We start from the raw sequence: 16878 nt of genomic DNA, 5'->3' as shown, positions 1-16878 counted from the left end.
GATTTTAGTTAGTACTCTTGGAGTGGTAGTGGCCAAGTAACGGCCAGGATGCTGCACTCGGATCGGGTGAAGTGGTATGGGTAAAAGCCCTGGCCAGTATGTTTGCGTTGCGTTCTTGAGCAAGACACTTTACTCGCAGTGTCTCTTTCCACCTAGGAGTGTGATTTAAGACGGGGGGGGGGGGGGGAGGTGGGGGGCACATAATCCTGCGATGGACTAACCTGGTCGCTTCATTCTGGGAAACCGGTATCAGCTCTGGCTGAAAGGGCCATTTGGCTGACGCAGAATTTACCATGTAAAGTATAAAGTTAACCACATGGTGTGCAAATATTTGCAATGATTACCTCTCCAAATTCTTGTAACTGGAGGAAGTTAATACATGTGGTACAGTATTTGTGTTGTACAATGTAAAAAGGCGTGCACCAAAAAGCCCCTTTAGTAGTCAAATCTGTGAGTGTTTGTAGTCGGGCAATGGCAGTCAGTGTTTTCCTCTCGTAGTCAGTATGAGTGTGCTCCAGCTGTATGAGACACCAGCACAACACAGACTTAAGCAATATACTGGAAAGTTCCTCAAAACATAAGGATAGAAAATATAGGCAGATCATAGATTATGTTAGATTTGGCTTTATCGTGCTTGAAACAACCTGGGCTGAACCATGCTACCGAAAAAAAAGTGGAAAGGGCTAAATAAAAAAAGAACCAGTGTTAACAGGTTGAGTACGGCTAACAGGTTGTACCTGATAGTGTCTGGGAATATGAGAACGACTTGAAGACAAAGGGCGGCCATGCACTTATTATAGGAAGCGTGTAGTTGTATTTTAGCGAACCGGTCTTGTTATACACAAATGACTGGTTAATCTTACAGAGATACCATTGAATAATGAGAGATTTATTTACCAACTTTTTCTTTACCGAAAACCAAACTTTTAAAACGCGCTTTACGTTACCGCCTCTCCCCCATCCCCTCCCCCCCTCCCGCCCACGAACAAAGAACTAACCGTATTAACAAACGTTTCCTGAAAATAGTAAAGACGGAGAAGGATTTTTGTACCCGTTTCGTGCATTATTTATACTCCATGCAATTAAGTAGAAATGGAAAAGGCCTTAATTCAAAACATTTATCTCGGCTTATTATTTTAAGCCTATAGCTTGACACATATCTATGAAGTCATCATTAAATAAGCAGGTTAGTGGAATGCCGATTTTATTACCCCAAGCAATGTTTTGATTCCTTGCCTAAAAAGTCAGAAGACATTTTCCCTCGATGTTTCGAAACTGCTTATTTATCGAACCAATTTCCCGTTCCCCGAAAAATCGGGAATCCACTATACTGCAGAAATCCTCTGTCTCAACGTACAAAACTGAATCACTTAGACACTAACCAAGAGCTTTCAACAAACAAAACCTTCACAAGATTAGAGGTGTCTAGCTACACAGCTGGTTGTTTGCCTCCGTAAAACAGTGGTTTCAGGAAGGGAATGGACGAAAGTTTTTGCAAAGCTTGTCACAGAGGCTCACAAAAGGAAAATTCAAGAGTAGCGTTCAAGGAAGCGTTTGTATCAAGGATGTTCTTTTTAATGGTTCTTGTGTAAATTAATTTGCGGCCGAAAATCAGATAAAATGGGTTTGGTGAGAAGAACGGAATGAAATCAAGGCGTTGTTTGAGTTATAAGAGTCTTTCATCGCAGCATCGCATTTTTTGTTGCGTCAATGTGCTGTTAAATGTCCCTATGAACTGCCAGACGATAATTCTTAAAATCTGAAGAAAAAACCTACTAAATCTACAGTGTTATAAAAATATATTGGCATCGTTTTGTATTTTCACTGGATTCCAGTTGTAACTTTCAGTTACTAGCAGTCTTCTCTATACTCTTGCACGCGTCCTTCAGCTTTCCAACCAGATCCTGCAAGAGAAATATACCCAACTTTCAGTGTTACCGTGGACCCAAGTAATTCAAGCGACAGCTAGGTTCTTTCACCCCACCACTGCTCCCTCCCAATTAACCCCCAGCCCCCAACCTCGGAGATAAACCCTTGGTTTCTCGGACAGCAGCCCCTTATTAGTTCTTCAGGGTACCCAGAGAAGTAAGAGATCGCCTAGCCTTATATGCCTCTGTAGATAACCAGTACAGGAGTATCGTGAAAGACCACATGGTTCTTTTGCGAAAATTCTCGACCAGAGTTAAGACAAAAACAAACGAGAGAGACTGGACATGCCCTACCTGTCGTGGGAGCAAATCTCCTCGTTGTCTGTCACGAAAATATGAGCAGCTTAGGGACGGAACATAACTTTTTTGAGGGAGGGGCTCCAGGGGGGGTGGGTAATTTTCTGGGGCATGAAATTTTTTTTTGTTATAGTTAAAGTTGTGCATGATTTTCTTGGTGGGCAATAGCTTGTGCAATCATTTTTTTAAAAAATCAAACACAGGACCTGAATGGTAGAAAGCACTTGCTCGATTTTTTTTCAGCAGTTTTTGCTGTGCAGGAATTTTTTTGAAAATTGCCAAAACTATCCAGAACGAATGTTTATTTTACCTGTAACTGCTCCATCGAGCAAGAAAATTGCACATCTTTTCCCTGTTTCTTTCCAGGTTCCTAAATTAAAATATAAGCACAAAAGGTTATTGACAAATAATTTCTCCCTACAACATTAATACACTGCCAAGAAGGCAAGTGATGAGAAGACATTAAATCATCGCGTACAGGAAATTCTTTTCAACCCAGAACTACCATTAGTTAGGAGAAATGGATAATAAATTGGGTAAAATACATGTAGCTAAAATTTTAACCTTTGGGAAATTGATTGAATTTCTCTTGCGCCATACTGTGTCGTTAAATTTTGAAATGATTTCAATTATTGCTTTCCCACAATCCCTCAGCCTTCAAATGCCCCATCCGTATTCAGGTGAAAACAAGGACTCTTTTATTAGTTTTAATTTAGAAAACACATAGCTGAGTAGAAGTGAGTGTTATAATTCTGATTTTTAACGAACACTGAACTACAGCACTACATACCTCGGTTTTTAGAGTGATAAGGTAGGTAGGTTTGTTCACTTTGTCCATTTGATTATTCTATAAAATAAACAATGAAGCATAAGTAGATGAACTGATCAATTAAATGACAGACAAACAGACAGACAGACAGACAGACAGACAGACAGACAGACAAATTGATTGACTGACTGATTGTCTGCCAGGCTGATGGACTGACGTAAATGAATAGTACATGTGTTTTTAGTTAGGTCCACTCGAGTCAGTTTAGGTTCTCAAATGTACAGTGTAGTTTAGAGCTGATTTGAGAGTGTGGGGTTAGTGTTTCAATATTGTTAGGGTCATCTGAGATCATCTTGCCTTGTAACACTCTCTTTTCAGCAGGCTTTGGTTTTTGTGTGTTTTGACTTATTTATCCCAAGTGCTGGTGATTCATATATGGCTCTGAGGCCAAAGAATACAACACTTCAATAGGTCATTTCCGAATTAACTTTATCCTCTTTCTCAAAGCGAGTCTTGGTGCTCTTCCTTTTATATGAAAATGAGATTTCATTCAGATGCAAATTAAACTTGTTTTCATGTGAATGGTTGTGCACCAGGCCTTGCTTTGATAGAGGGGCTTAGGGCAACACAGAAAAGGGGTATTGCACTTCATTTATCATTGCTTACCTGTAAGGGCTAAATATTTTGTCCCTGCTTACCTTAATATAATAATCCAGTCTCCAATCCACATCAACAACATGAGGAAATGAACTGCCAGTCCTAAAAATGTACGAAAGGCTAAGGACTTGAAAATACTTGTTAAGGCTTAAGATGAAATCTGACAGAAAATCAAGCATATTCATTTTTAAGTGGACAAAAATCTGGTACCAGAATAATTTTAAGTATTTTACAGTCCTTTTTACATTTTCTTAAAGCTAAAAATATAAATAATTGCCTGAAATAACAGCGAAAACAATTTCCCATAGGAACGAGAGAAAATAAACTTGAAAGTTCAGAGAAATTGTGCAAATGCAGGTAAAAACACGCTAATCTAATCATCAGTTTCATTTCACCAGTACTTTCAGGTCTTTCATACGAAGTTCAACATTTGTTTTCGACATTTGGTGTTGCTAGAAATGATTTTTTTGAGAAGATATTTGAAAGAGTCCTACAGAAGTTTGCAATACGATGTAAATAATCTTGGTACTAGGTTTTTGTCCACTTGTTACTCAAATTTCTGGTGGATTCTGTCTTAATGTGTTTCGATCCAGACTCTACACTATCCATGCTGTGAAAGCCTACAAATGTAAATAACAACAAGTGAACTTCTTAATATACATGTACAAGTGCTTGTACAATATCATTAATTAGAACTGTCTGGTAAATGCAAATACTACTGTCATTTAGTATAATTTCAGAGCTGAACAAAGAGTTTCCAGCAATCTGATTGGTTGAGTGATTCCTTATATGACATTGTATTCACCGTGCCAAGCGGTGAATATAACATTTTCGAGGCCTAGTTACTAAGCTCACCACCTTTGCCATCTCGGCAAGTAAACATGGTGGACAGTTGCTGAATGAATTTTTCATTTATTCAAAAGAAATCACTCCAAGTCCAGGATATTTGAAAGGATGGACAATTTTCACAAAGACTGCTGTCATCCTTGGAACAAAAATCCTTTCAAGAACTTGTATTCAAGGCATTTAAGAATAGTAAACGCAGTGGTTAGGTTGATCGCCAGTAGGTCAGATCAACTGACCATTATTTATGTTTCTTCAAACTAAAGCTACTCATTTTTAGCAGATGACAACAACTGTGAATGAAGTTAACAACATTAAAACAAGGGTACTGGATGAATTTATTTTTCGTAGTGTTTAGATTGTTTGTTTTACTGCAGAAACCAATGAGTAAACTGATTCACAACTGATGTCCATGTAAGCTTATTATAAAAACTATGGCTGCATACGTGTATGCAAAAGAACAATTGCATCAGATTTCTGTGTTTTTATGTTTTACAGTAGTCCATTATTTTGTAGTCCTTGATTATTCACTTCTGAAAATTATACTAATTATACGCCTCAGGCTCAGTGAACATTGGTGAATATTCACTTCGACTTCATCTTGAGTGGTGAATATATTCACCGATGTCCACTTTTCCTTCGGCAAAAAATTGTTACCCGGTAATAATTCATGGACTAATCTTCTTTAATATTATTAAAAGTTAAAAAGCAATCACACCTCCCTGCCAATACAACTTGGCAGACTCATTAATATGTAATGAATTGCTATGTGATTTTATAACTTGTTTCAAACCTCTTCTCATTAAATGGCAATGGAGAGCATACATGTATTCAAATCAATGCCTAAATTTTACACTATGACTAATTGAACTGAGCCACTTGGAAAAGAGTTAACCAATCAGAACATTACTTGAGAACAGAGGATAGCTACATGTATATCTTTTTCTTAAATAAACCAATAACATTAAAGAATAGGAACAAATAACAAAATTGAAAACCCAACAAAGTGCGAAGTGTTGCGAACCTCTCAGGAAACTTTGCCATTTGTCAATAGGTTAGTTTCAATCATAAATTTTTGTATGCTTTTCAACAGTTTCAGTTTAGTGGTTGCAAATTGATTTTTCAGGCTAGAGTTTTTGAGTGAAATTCATAATTAAATGAAAATTTGCCATCAAGGACTGAATCTGCCAAGTGTACATAACACAGAAGAGTCTATGGTATTCACATGTTCATATGAAGTGACCCCTTACTCGCATCCACCAAAAAAAACAGCATTCCATAGTTCTCAGTTTAAGTTTAAGGTGGCTTGAGCGGTTCAAGTAGTCACAGTGTTTTGGCTTTGATGTGACTGTTTGAAAATAATGACAGTTTGAAAAACAAGCTAACTATTTTAAACAGGAAAGTGAAACTAATCAACAACATTTTTATGCATGCTTTTCTTCACCACCAACATTTTATAACTTACTCAAAGCACAGGAAAATGCCTCAACAACAAGTGTCAGAGTTTGTCCCAACAATATTATGAAAAAGGTATGACAGGGGGCCCAAGAGCCACCCTTATTTTGGGTAAAAAAGAAAATCACAGAAGGAAAAAAAGCCGGCAGGGCAAGCAAAGAAAACTGGGCTCCCAGTTAGCTCAAGGTCTGGATCTGCCACTGGACAAGGTTGAGAAAAGCAAGTTAGTGGCAAAAACAATAGGCAAAAGTAAAGTCTACATAGGCTCAAGTGTCCAATAGGTGCCATGAAAGATTATCCCAGTTTCCAAAGCAAGGAGCTTCTGTACAAGGAGTATAATTTCTAAAACTCCCTGGATGGTTTCATCAAGATGATGCCAAACCTTTTGCAGAGCTGCAAAGTAGATGTCTCACTGGATTATATACAGTAGTATATTGGGAAAATAAAACAAACAGGCATACCTTGCTAGGAGTGCTTCCAAATCAGGTTTGCAATCCTACAACAAAAGAAGGAAAAAACATTGTATGACTATTGATCGCCATGCCATATTTTCTTTGATCTGAAGTTTACTCCACAATGTCCAGGAGTAATTTAGTAATATCCGTAACTACATGTAGTACAGGCAGTTCTGAATCAGGGAAGAGATCCTGTAATATTGCTATATACAGGGTACAATAAGAAGTTGTGCAGAATATATTGCTAAGTACTTGAGATAAAATTCAGCAAATAATTATTGTATCTTTCACAACTTGCTCAATTTTATTGTCAGAAAAAAAGTTTGGCGAACTCAGTTAAGGTTACTTGCCAGATTGGCAGTAAATTTTGTAAAGTTATTGTGCTACTTACTACTACTGTACATACCAGAAAATGCTTTGTAAAATACTCTACTCTGTCACTGCCCCATTTGCAGTCTTCAAGCACAGAACTGCAATGAAAGACACTGCTGTATTACTGAGGAAAACAACTGTGGAGAAATACTTGCCTTTAGTTGATTACTTTTAGTCTGGTAGGTTTTCATCCCTTCCATTTATAATGGAATTCACAGTTTTGCTCAAGATTAGATTCTCTATCAGATTGTTGAGTTGAAATGACACACAGTTCAGTCAAGCTGTTATGACATGCCATTGGCTTTAGACTGGTCTCCAAAACAAAGAATTACGGACAGAAGTAAACTTGAAACTGAAGTAAACTTGCATCTTGCAAAGGATGGAGTTAGCCTCCCCCCCAACTTCCCCCTCCCTCCCCCCCCAAAAATAACAAAACAACAACAACACCTTCCATAAGGGGGAGGAGGGGGGGAGAAGTCGCACTGATATTCCCTTGAACAGCACAATGCTATCAGTACAAACTACATGGAATTTTTCACCAAAAATCTCAGACATCCGTTTTTTCTTAGAGGATGGTAACTAAGTGCATCAATTAAGAAACAGATTATTTTTAATTACTGTTTTCTGGTAGGTACAAAAATGGTAAAGTCTGTATACAAGCCAAGTAGCCCTTCAGGCTGGCACTCATCTCCGTTTTCTGTATCATGAAGTGACTAGGAGCAATTCTACTTCCCCCTGGATGTGATTGCCAGTATTCATTTATAATACACCTGCATGAAGAGAGGCACTATGAGAGTGAAGTGTCTGTTGCAAGAACACAGCACAATGTCCCCCACCAGGGCTTGAAGTTAGACTGCTCGATCCGAGACTTGTAAGTACTCTAACAATGAGGCCACTGCACCTCCACTCTTCTCTGACTCTCTGACAAATGTTTTTTTTCATTATAGTAAGAGTGCTTTCAATAAGCTTTGTGGTAGGTGGACTGAGCCTGGCACAGCATCCATCAGAAAGCATTACAGATGCCCAATTTTTGAAACTGCTAAATAAATGTTATATTTGGGGATTTACACGTACAACTTATAGAATATCTGCCAGAGCTCCTGACCAGCAGGTGCCTGGTCTTATCAAAAGCATTTTTCAGTGTTATTAAGCGGAGTTTACCTTATGCTGGATGAGTCGCAATCCACCTTGACAGCCTCCAGTATCATTGTTACTAAGCCAGCATATGCCTGCTTTAAGGTTGCAGCTTCAACACTAGCAATATCTTCATCATCTGCATAATGTAAATAAGAACTATTATGTATCTTGGGTGCAATAATGGTTTTACAAACTCAACAATTATTATGCGATTAGTTCAGAGTCATGCTTTTTGTAAGGATATATAACACTTTTATCCACATAACTCCATGTGTACAGTAGTTAGACACTTACATGTATACCAAGTCTCCTGGATACAGACCGAAATCTCCCAGTCTCCCATAAAATCTCCCAAACAAAATGAATGAAAGTCAATAAAATACATTTTTAGACATATTTTGGCTGATGTTGCCATTTTGGGAGAACAATTTTGGATTGTTGATGCATTTTTATGGTCTAATTGGCAGAGCTCTCCTGTACATGTACTTTGAACAACATGTTTTTAAGGTCAAAAAAAGGTAAAATTGATGATCTCCCAGATTTGGAATTTTTCAGGTTGTCAATCACTACATGTACCCATGCTTAATGTATACCATCTATTTGATAGCATTGCTCATCATGTAGACAACTAGAGAACTACCAAGTTGAACTCTTGAATAAAATAAAATTTTTTAGATAAACGCGCTGACTACGTCGATAAAAGTTCTTCTCCAGATTGAGGCATAGAACGCCGCAAGGTTTTCTCACTTGTATAATGTCTCACTCATGCAGACATTATACAAGTGAGAAAACTTGATGAGTTTCTGTAAGGGTAACCAGGGAAATTTACAAGCCAAAGGGTCTTGGATAATTATGATGTCCCTTTGGCTACTATTTGCTATTTGCAGTCATGCAAATTCCTATGGCATCCCCGGGGAGGTACTTTGGGAATTTCTGGGTGGGGATGTGCCACTGGGACCCTGGAACCCTTAGCCTATGCATGTACCAGAGCTAGTTCAGCTGAATTTTGCCACCCTGTAGTAGAGCAAACTTTCCAAATCCCCTCATCTATGGACACTGTTGAGGTTGGTTAAATTTAGACTTGCCAATTTGATTTTTTTATATTTTTGAGTGGCAATTCCTGGTTTCCTTAGTCTAGATAAAATCTTCAACCAACGAGTCAGTTTTGTGAAAAATGATACCCTATACCCAAACGTTCTGATTTATATACCCTATCCTAGAGTAAACTGCTTGAAAACCATACCCTTCACAGCGGCACATACAGTACCTATATAGCCCATATATGGCAGTGCCTCCCCCCCCCCCCCTCCCCCCAATGCCAGGTGGCATCCCTACAACTGGAACCTAATGCAAATTCCAGAATTCAGTGCTACAATAAATTCCAACATAGTTACCTTTTTCTATCCCAGATTTAAAAGGGGCCGTAACCCATAACACTTGGTATGGCTGAGTATGTTTAATGCAGTCTGTGGTCTACTGTCTGTAGTCTGCAGTCTGCAGTCTGAAGTCTGAAGTCTGAAGTCTACATATATTATTACCATCTCAGTTCTAAACTGGCCCTGTCTGGTCCTCTTTCCACCAAAAATTAAAGTATCTATTTTTTGAAAATTGTTAGACAAACCTCGCACTTCATTACTACTGCCAAATGCACACGGTAATCAAATTGTTGAGCACAATTCAGACAATGAAACAGTGCTTGGCAGTAGTCGGACACTAGGAGGAGCCACCGAACATTTGATTGATGGTAGCGTAAAACACATTCGTTGGTTGAGCTTTGAATTTTAGAGTCCTGGCATGTTATTGAAAAGCACAGTAATTGCAAGCAACTGAACTGAACTAGAATTAATCATTTCCATGAGTAGCTTAGCTATCTGCATGTCAGTCCAATGCAATGTTTAGTCTTTGAACAAAATGCTTTTGTTGTTGTTATTGTTGTTGTTGTTATATTTGCAACTGTCTAATTCTGCCAATCAAAACTACAAAATGTAGGATTGGAACACAAAATTTTTCTCACAAAAACAAACAATGCAGTTACAACATTCCTTTTGTATTGTGTAGTACAGTACATCCACCTGGTCCAGACAGAGGAGAGTGTGTACAGGATTGCCCATTTGTTTACATGCAAACAGTACAATTACAAGTTCAAAACAGCGAATGCAAGAGTACACTAGAAATTCTTTGAACTTTAGCAAACACGCAAGAGAGGACGTTCAACCCTGAATTTTTCCTTACACAGAATGATAATTACTCCTTCCGCGAGCGTCTTTAAAAGCCTTAATTCTTACAGAAAGAGACCAATCAACCCAATTTCTACTGGACTACTCTTAGCTACCACGGAGGGCATTTTGCCCAGGCGATCACGCACTGCTCATCACAGTGTCCAAAAGACGAACAAAATCATCAAATAATTTAAGCATGCAAATGACGACTGTTGAAATATAACTGGAATAATCGAGCTACTCACTTTTGAGCCCATCCTCGCTCTTTCTCTTCAGTAAAATGTCCATCGTAATTTGAACCAAATTCCGAAAGCTGCGATCCCCAACCCGGGCGGAATCACCGCAGAGGTTAAGTCCCTCGGTTGCCACACTGTTCAGTTCCATTTTAACAACAAACTTTCTCTTTTGAGAGCTTTTAACGGGAGCTACATTTGCTTGTCTTCTCTATTCCGCCATGTTGAAATTTGAAGAAACTTGAAATCTGTCACTGCTAATGGCTTACTCTGCTGACCAGATTTGTAAAAGGTCGTGCGGCTCAGTTGACTTTACCAGTGACCTTCTTCAGCAACAGCGATTGCTAAGTAGACTTTATTTTTTATCGCTATGGCGTTATTCTTCAGAAATGCAAGACTGCTTCATAACCAGCGTCTCTGTCTACAAGTGCAGCAGGTAAGGGACACATATCGAGAGTCACTGAAGTTCTCCCCTGTTTGAAGAACATTAGGTTCTCCCCCTGTATGTCCTGTATGGAGGAAAGTATTGCATAACCGCCTAGCTTACTAGGTACCTTACAATTTGTGAAAAATAATCCTTTGTTAAGTCATTGTTGTTATTTGTCTTAGTTTTCCAGAGTAGTTCCCTTAGGCATCCTCCATATTTCTTTTTGAATCCTGATCTACCAACCCTATAAAGAATAGAAGTTTAAAATTAAACTTATAATGACTAGATAAGAAGATATGAAACTTATGATGGGAAGAAATCTTATGATGGGAAGAAATCTGCATGTGGTGTTAATCACTTAATGACATCCTTCCATGGCCGGATCTGGAGTTAAGTTAATGTATGTACATGTACATGTTCTCTGTTTAGCCTGATTCTGTATCTCGTTCTCCTGTCCAGTTATTATGTCTGGTTAACAACTGTCCTGGTACTGGAAGCCTTTTCATGAATACAAAGAGTTGTCTGTAATTTAATTTTATTCTTATTTAGCACCCAATCAAACCGTAGCCTATTAACTCTCATGGCCAAGTAATTTCCAGACGGGGACTGGGATTACAGTAAATCATTTAGGTCCAAGCCAGTAGGGTCACTGTGTTGTGTCCTTTCTCTGCCCAGGTGTTTTAATGGGTACCGGGGAACTTAATCCTGGGAGGTGACCTTGTGATGGACTAGCATCCCATCCAGGGGGGAAGTGGTTCAAATACTCCTAGTCGCTTCATGCTATAGAAACCAGGATAAGCTCTAGCCTGGTTGGCTAGTCTTGTTTGTCGAGAAATGTTTTTATTTGAACCTGGTATTACATGAGGAGATTGAACTAGCCTGGGATAGACAACAGTTAGCTCAAAAAATGGATTAATTTAGGCATCATCGATTTTGGTGATGTTTGATCGGCAATTTACATGTAGTAACCAAACTATTACCTCTGCTATCCTATTGTTGCTTTTCATCATAACCTTTCAGTAAATAAAGTCAAGATTCTGGGATGTGGGATGATTGATATATAAACAGCCTCACCAAAAATTAGGTTTCTGCAGTTTTTCATTTGCGTTATTCAAAGAAGTGTTTCATCCAAATTTATAGAGCTTTGTATGGAGATGCCATATTGGTGCCCCACAAATATGGCAGCCGTAAAGTAACAGAAACATCTGTCATTGAGGTTTTTTTTTTGGTTTATTTTATTGCAAAATTTAATTTTTTTTTTCTCCTTCACTGAGTTTTGCTATTGAAATGAAAAGTTAGTACAGTGAATCCTATATTAAGTGGACACCCTTGGGACTCTTATTAGTGTCAGCTTAATACAGGGTGTCTGCTCTAAGCAGGTTCTAATGTGTTGTGCAATAACAGTTAGTTATCAACCTTGATGTAACACAGTGTAACAGAGTGTAAGATCAAAGAATGCTCATAGCACAAAGTCCAGTCAGTCATTGCGTCAATCTGGAATAATCACTTAGCTTTAAAACGACATCGCTGAACAATGTTAAGGGAGTGTCAGCTTAACCTTTAGAGATAAAATGCCTTTGAAGTGTCTGCTTATTGCAGGTTTTGTACAACAAAATGGCTTAATATTGGTGTCTTAGTCCGCTTAACAGAGGTGTCCGCTTAATGCAGGTGTATCTTACAGTAAATGTGGGAAGAAAATTTAGGGACTCAAGCTGGTGTCAGCTTAATAGAATTATAGAGGGTGTCGGCTGAATATGGGGTCCTCTTAATACAGGTTTTGCTGTACTCTAGAGCTCCAACATATTGAAATGAATACTTCTTCTAGTGCAAGAATTGTTCAGTTAGCAGAAACTTGAGCGATAACTGAGCATCTTTTGACCTATGTGACAGTCTTATCAGGTTGCCATTTAAGGTCATGCAACGCAAAAGCTTGGAAATTCAAACATGTTCTATTACAAAATGAAAATTCCTGTCGAACTAAAACATCGTAAAATACATCTGTAGTTCCCAAAGAGTCATATCTGATGAAACTATAACCTCCCAAGGAAAGGTAATTTTTAATTTTGGAATATGACTACATCACATGAAAACCAAGATTTAAATGTACATGTACTTACTACAACTACAAAACATTTTGGCAGGGATGTAATCTAATTACTTTTTAGCAGTTACGTTTGCCCACAAATTAAAACATTTCTAGCTTGTTAAAATGTCTAGAGTAGATCCCCCCCCCCGATTTTTTTTGCCTTAATTTTATGAATGTAGGAAGATTTTGGATGTGAATGCTCCCCCCTATTACTGTAGAATATGTGGTTCCAGAAAATATTCATACCCACCTCAAGGGGGGTTGTTGGAAATTGTTAGGGGGAGGGATGCCTTAAAACCCAAAATTTCTAAAGGAAAGTACAGTATAAACAAAACCTGGAATTTCCAGAGGGATGGGTGGTTCAAAGCCCCAAAAACACCCTTTGTGGATATTTTCTGGAACAAGCAAAACACTATCTAGAACTTCATTCTTTTTTGATGACCCCCTCTCTATTACCCACACTCCATTACCTCTTCCTAGAAGAGTGCCCCAAGGCAAACTAGAATATTAGCATGCAATTGACTTGAAGTAGACGCACATTTTGGCACAGAAGCTCCCAGAAAATTTCTATTAGTTTCTGTTGCCAATTCTGGGGAGATGTTCCATTCAGCAAATAAAGTATCCTGCATCCAGTTGTTTTAATATCATGTGAAGTACGTCCCACACTATGTTCAATAATCATTAACGCTAACAAGTCTCTCAAAAAAAAAAATGTTGTGCAGAAGTTACATTTTCCCCTTATTAGGTTTACAAAGTAATTTATCAAATGGAGGTTGATAAGGGAAATTGAAATCGTGATGGCTATCATGACAGTTAATTATGTTACTTATTATGTATCATACATTTATTAAGTAGTTGATTGTTGTGGTTTGTTCTAATGATTTGTTCTACATTGCTCATTTAGGTGTTTCGTTATTGTGATGTTGCAGTGATAGCAGCCAAGCAGCCTTTCCAAGTAGAACTCATTGAGGGAAAGACATATTATTGGTGTAAATGTGGACTAAGTAAGAAACAGGTAAATAACTGCAGACTCTTATACCTTCATCTTCACACCCATAAGTTATATACAACTGGTATTGCCTGAGTCATTATTCACTCAATGGGCCGATAGATTTCCCATGTTTAACTGGTCACTTTATATTTTTACCACACTTGCTACTAATCTCGCAATCTGATTGGCTAATTTGCCATTGTTGATAAGAGTCCACAACATTTTGACCACTGTGATGACGCATATCATTGTTGATAAGAGTGCAGACAACACTAAACCACATTCAGTTTGTTAAATTGTTGTGTAGTCCCAGTGCAGCTGTTTCTACAGTTACATACACCTTAACTCTGCCAAGCAATTTGTGGCCGGAACTTGGAGATAAATTCTGTCTGCCCTGGCTTTTTCAGTGTCTTCGGTTTGGTTGAGATGCATATTTTGTCTTTGATACACCTTAGATGGGATGCCACATGTAGTCTGTGGAATCACACATTGTGTGCTTGGTTGCACCATCAATTTGTTGGTGCCTATTTAAACTCCTTTGTGGAGGCATGATGGCGTCATGGCTAGTACACTTGCCTCTGATCAAGTGTCCTGGTTCAAGCCTTGGCTGGGGACATTGTTTTACGTTCTTGGGCAAGACAGTTTACTATTACAGTGCCTCTCTCCACCCAGGTGTACAATAGATACCTACAAGTTAAATGCTGCAGGTAACCCTGCGATGGACTAGCATCCCATCCAATACTCCTAGTTGCTTCTGCTAGAGAAACCAGAGATACATGTTCATGTTACAAGTGCTGGCTTGATGGGCCAGTTGGCTTGTATGCTCAACTTTACCTTGCCTTTACCATTTATTATTATGTAACATTTTGGTGGACAAAAGACACTGCTAGAATCAAAAACCCTTCCCTACAACACAATACAGTAACATTGGCTAGCACTTCAACCATGTCTGTTTTAGTTAACCAGACTAGAAAATTGAGAACAAATGTTGATTGCACCTGAATTCACACTCTGTGCACCACCAGACGAGTATTTTCTGCCAAGCCATAAGATGTCTCACTTGTGTGACCAAAATTCAAGACGCTCGATGTAAATGTGCCTTTGTCAGTAGTTGATTAAGAATTATATAGAATGACGATATGATGCAGCTTTAAAACAAATACTGAATAGAAAGAGAGGTAGGCAGAGGTCCAGGGGAGTGCGATTGTTTGCTGCAAGAGGGGAAAGGCATGCTTTTCTGAAAAATGTTTCCTAGTTTGACTATAAAACTTCAAATTCCTGCATGATATTCATATTCAGCACCTATTTTAACTAAGACGAAACTGAGACAAGCATACATACATACATACACGCATACACGCATGTACATACATTCATGGTTTATTTGATAATTAAAAGCGGGTTAAGGAATTGGCAAGACGATAAGTCCTGATGTGGACCTGCACTATCTAAAATGATTAATTAATAAAGACCTAGATAATCAATTGAAAAAGGGTAAATAGATAATGATAATTGAAATAATCACGTTCAATTCTTGTGATACACTGTATCTGGACAGATGACCCTGAAAAAGAACTTGATGGTTTTCTTTTTTTTGTTTTTTGTTTTCACTCTTTAAGCACGGTCTTTTTATTTGTTTTCCCCAGCCATTCTGTGATGGACGCCACAAGGTCACCACTATCAAGCCTGTCCGATTTGAAGCCGAACAAAGCAGCTCCGAGATATTCCTGTGTGGCTGTAAACAGACCGGCTCAGCGCCATTTTGTGACGGCACTCATGCCACTGAAAAAGTGCAGTCAGCAAATTTATGATCTGAATTAAAAATAAAAAGCTCAGCCCGCTTAATACCCTGGTCCGTGAAGTTTTCTTTCTTTAGAAAACCTCTTGAACCAGGGTACCTGCTTATCTGAAATGCACGGAATGTCAGCCGAGCGAAGTTGTAAAACAAAGTGAAGTACATTTAGCAGTGAATGTTCCATGTCGAGACGACAGTAACAATGACAAGTGTTCAGTTATCTGTGTCGGTGTGACGGCTTGAATCGATGTATTCCCGATTGTGTGCGGTACTTTCTGATTGTTAAAATAAAGCGAGGGCTAAAACCTCCTTGAAAGTTATTATGAAGATTTGAAAAGAAGAAAAAAAAAAACCTCATTATTCCCACCACTCCACCCCTCTTTAGTAAGACGCGTTTTTTCCTGCTTTACAATGAGACGGTGTTGGTTGATACCTTGTTGAATGGGTGCTGACTGTTGCTAGCCTGTTTGTGGTGCGGAAAACGCGTTCCACGTCGCGTGGTAAATGTAGTGTAAGTTCAATTTTAAACATTGTAGAACGTTAGTTATAGCCTCCCCCCTCCCCCACCCTTGTCAGGGAATGATGGCTGGACAGGAGCCCGTGCCATGGGTTCCTGTACACTACGAGTAGTCCATCTTTCGCTTAGTCCGTCGAGCGAGACCGTTAACGGGCGCGTGAAATCCTGGAGGCGAGATGTACTTCTCTCCTCCAGGAGTTTGGGCGGCTATTTTTTTCTCGCGGTTTACTTTCGCGTCACGCGCGACGGACTAAGCGAAAGAGGGGCTACTCGTAGTCCAGCGCCCCGGTGACGGGATTATCTCTTTCGGAGGATGTGGGGAGAGGGTACACGTGGGTCCTGATTTCGCTACCGTGAGGAGGGATAAGAAATTTTGGGACCTTCAAGCGTTAAAGGTTTGAGCAAAAACTGATCTACCCGCCAAAAGTCATCTATTTAGGGATACTCAAAGCCTTTATGGAACACTCTAAATTGAATCAATGTTAACGAAAAGGAAAGGCTAGGCTATATTTGAACAATCCTCAAAATGCAAACTGATCTTCAACTCCAAATAAATAGTGGACTGAAATCATGGAACAGCAAAACGGATATTTCTTTAGGCCGATCGAGATCAAAACTGAGGATAAGATATATGGTTGTTAGAACTTTTATTCTACCAGACCAACAGTGACAAATTTGGCAAAATTTTAACAAAATC

General features: G+C 38.8%; 2 protein-coding genes across 2 annotated transcripts; one reads left to right on the top strand and one right to left on the bottom strand.

Moving 5' to 3' along the window:
• Positions 1 to 868: 868 nt before the first annotated feature.
• Positions 869 to 10619, bottom strand: LOC110058587 (COMM domain-containing protein 3-like). The gene is made up of 8 exons (XM_020765240.2): positions 10378 to 10619; positions 7938 to 8049; positions 6811 to 6874; positions 6411 to 6445; positions 3693 to 3753; positions 3016 to 3072; positions 2536 to 2595; positions 869 to 1904 (listed from the first exon to the last, which is right to left on the bottom strand). The coding sequence occupies exons 1-8, from the start codon at positions 10514 to 10516 to the stop codon at positions 1845 to 1847; spliced, it is 588 nt and encodes a 195-aa protein (XP_020620899.2). The 5' UTR covers positions 10517 to 10619; the 3' UTR covers positions 869 to 1844.
• Positions 10620 to 10651: 32 nt separating this feature from the next.
• Positions 10652 to 15973, top strand: LOC110058588 (uncharacterized). The gene is made up of 3 exons (XM_020765241.2): positions 10652 to 10801; positions 13783 to 13893; positions 15516 to 15973. The coding sequence occupies exons 1-3, from the start codon at positions 10736 to 10738 to the stop codon at positions 15678 to 15680; spliced, it is 342 nt and encodes a 113-aa protein (XP_020620900.2). The 5' UTR covers positions 10652 to 10735; the 3' UTR covers positions 15681 to 15973.
• Positions 15974 to 16878: the final 905 nt, after the last annotated feature.

This window comes from Orbicella faveolata, unplaced genomic scaffold, assembly GCF_042242905.1.
Source record: "Orbicella faveolata isolate gen_17 unplaced genomic scaffold, um_ofav_v1 contig_13, whole genome shotgun sequence".
NCBI classification, from domain to species: domain Eukaryota; kingdom Metazoa; phylum Cnidaria; class Anthozoa; order Scleractinia; family Merulinidae; genus Orbicella; species Orbicella faveolata.
The sequence above is the reverse complement of the archived record's forward strand: the minus strand, read 5'-3'. Positions and strand labels throughout refer to the sequence as shown.

What these genes read in the sequence shown, in the direction of transcription:
- LOC110058587 (XM_020765240.2), bottom strand. Translation starts at nt 10,516, where the DNA reads ATGGAACTGAACAGTGTGGCAACCGAGGGACTTAACCTCTGCGGTGAT. An exon ending in GAGCGAGGATGGGCTCAAAA is followed by an intron (nt 8,050 to 10,377) that starts GTGAGTAGCTCG and finishes TACATTATGCAG; the next exon opens with ATGATGAAGATATTGCTAGT. An exon ending in GCTCGATGGAGCAGTTACAG is followed by an intron (nt 1,905 to 2,535) that starts GTAAAATAAACA and finishes TTTCTCTTGCAG; the next exon opens with GATCTGGTTGGAAAGCTGAA.
- LOC110058588 (XM_020765241.2), top strand. Translation starts at nt 10,736, where the DNA reads ATGGCGTTATTCTTCAGAAATGCAAGACTGCTTCATAACCAGCGTCTC. An exon ending in TCTGTCTACAAGTGCAGCAG is followed by an intron (nt 10,802 to 13,782) that starts GTAAGGGACACA and finishes TTGCTCATTTAG; the next exon opens with GTGTTTCGTTATTGTGATGT. An exon ending in GTGGACTAAGTAAGAAACAG is followed by an intron (nt 13,894 to 15,515) that starts GTAAATAACTGC and finishes TGTTTTCCCCAG; the next exon opens with CCATTCTGTGATGGACGCCA.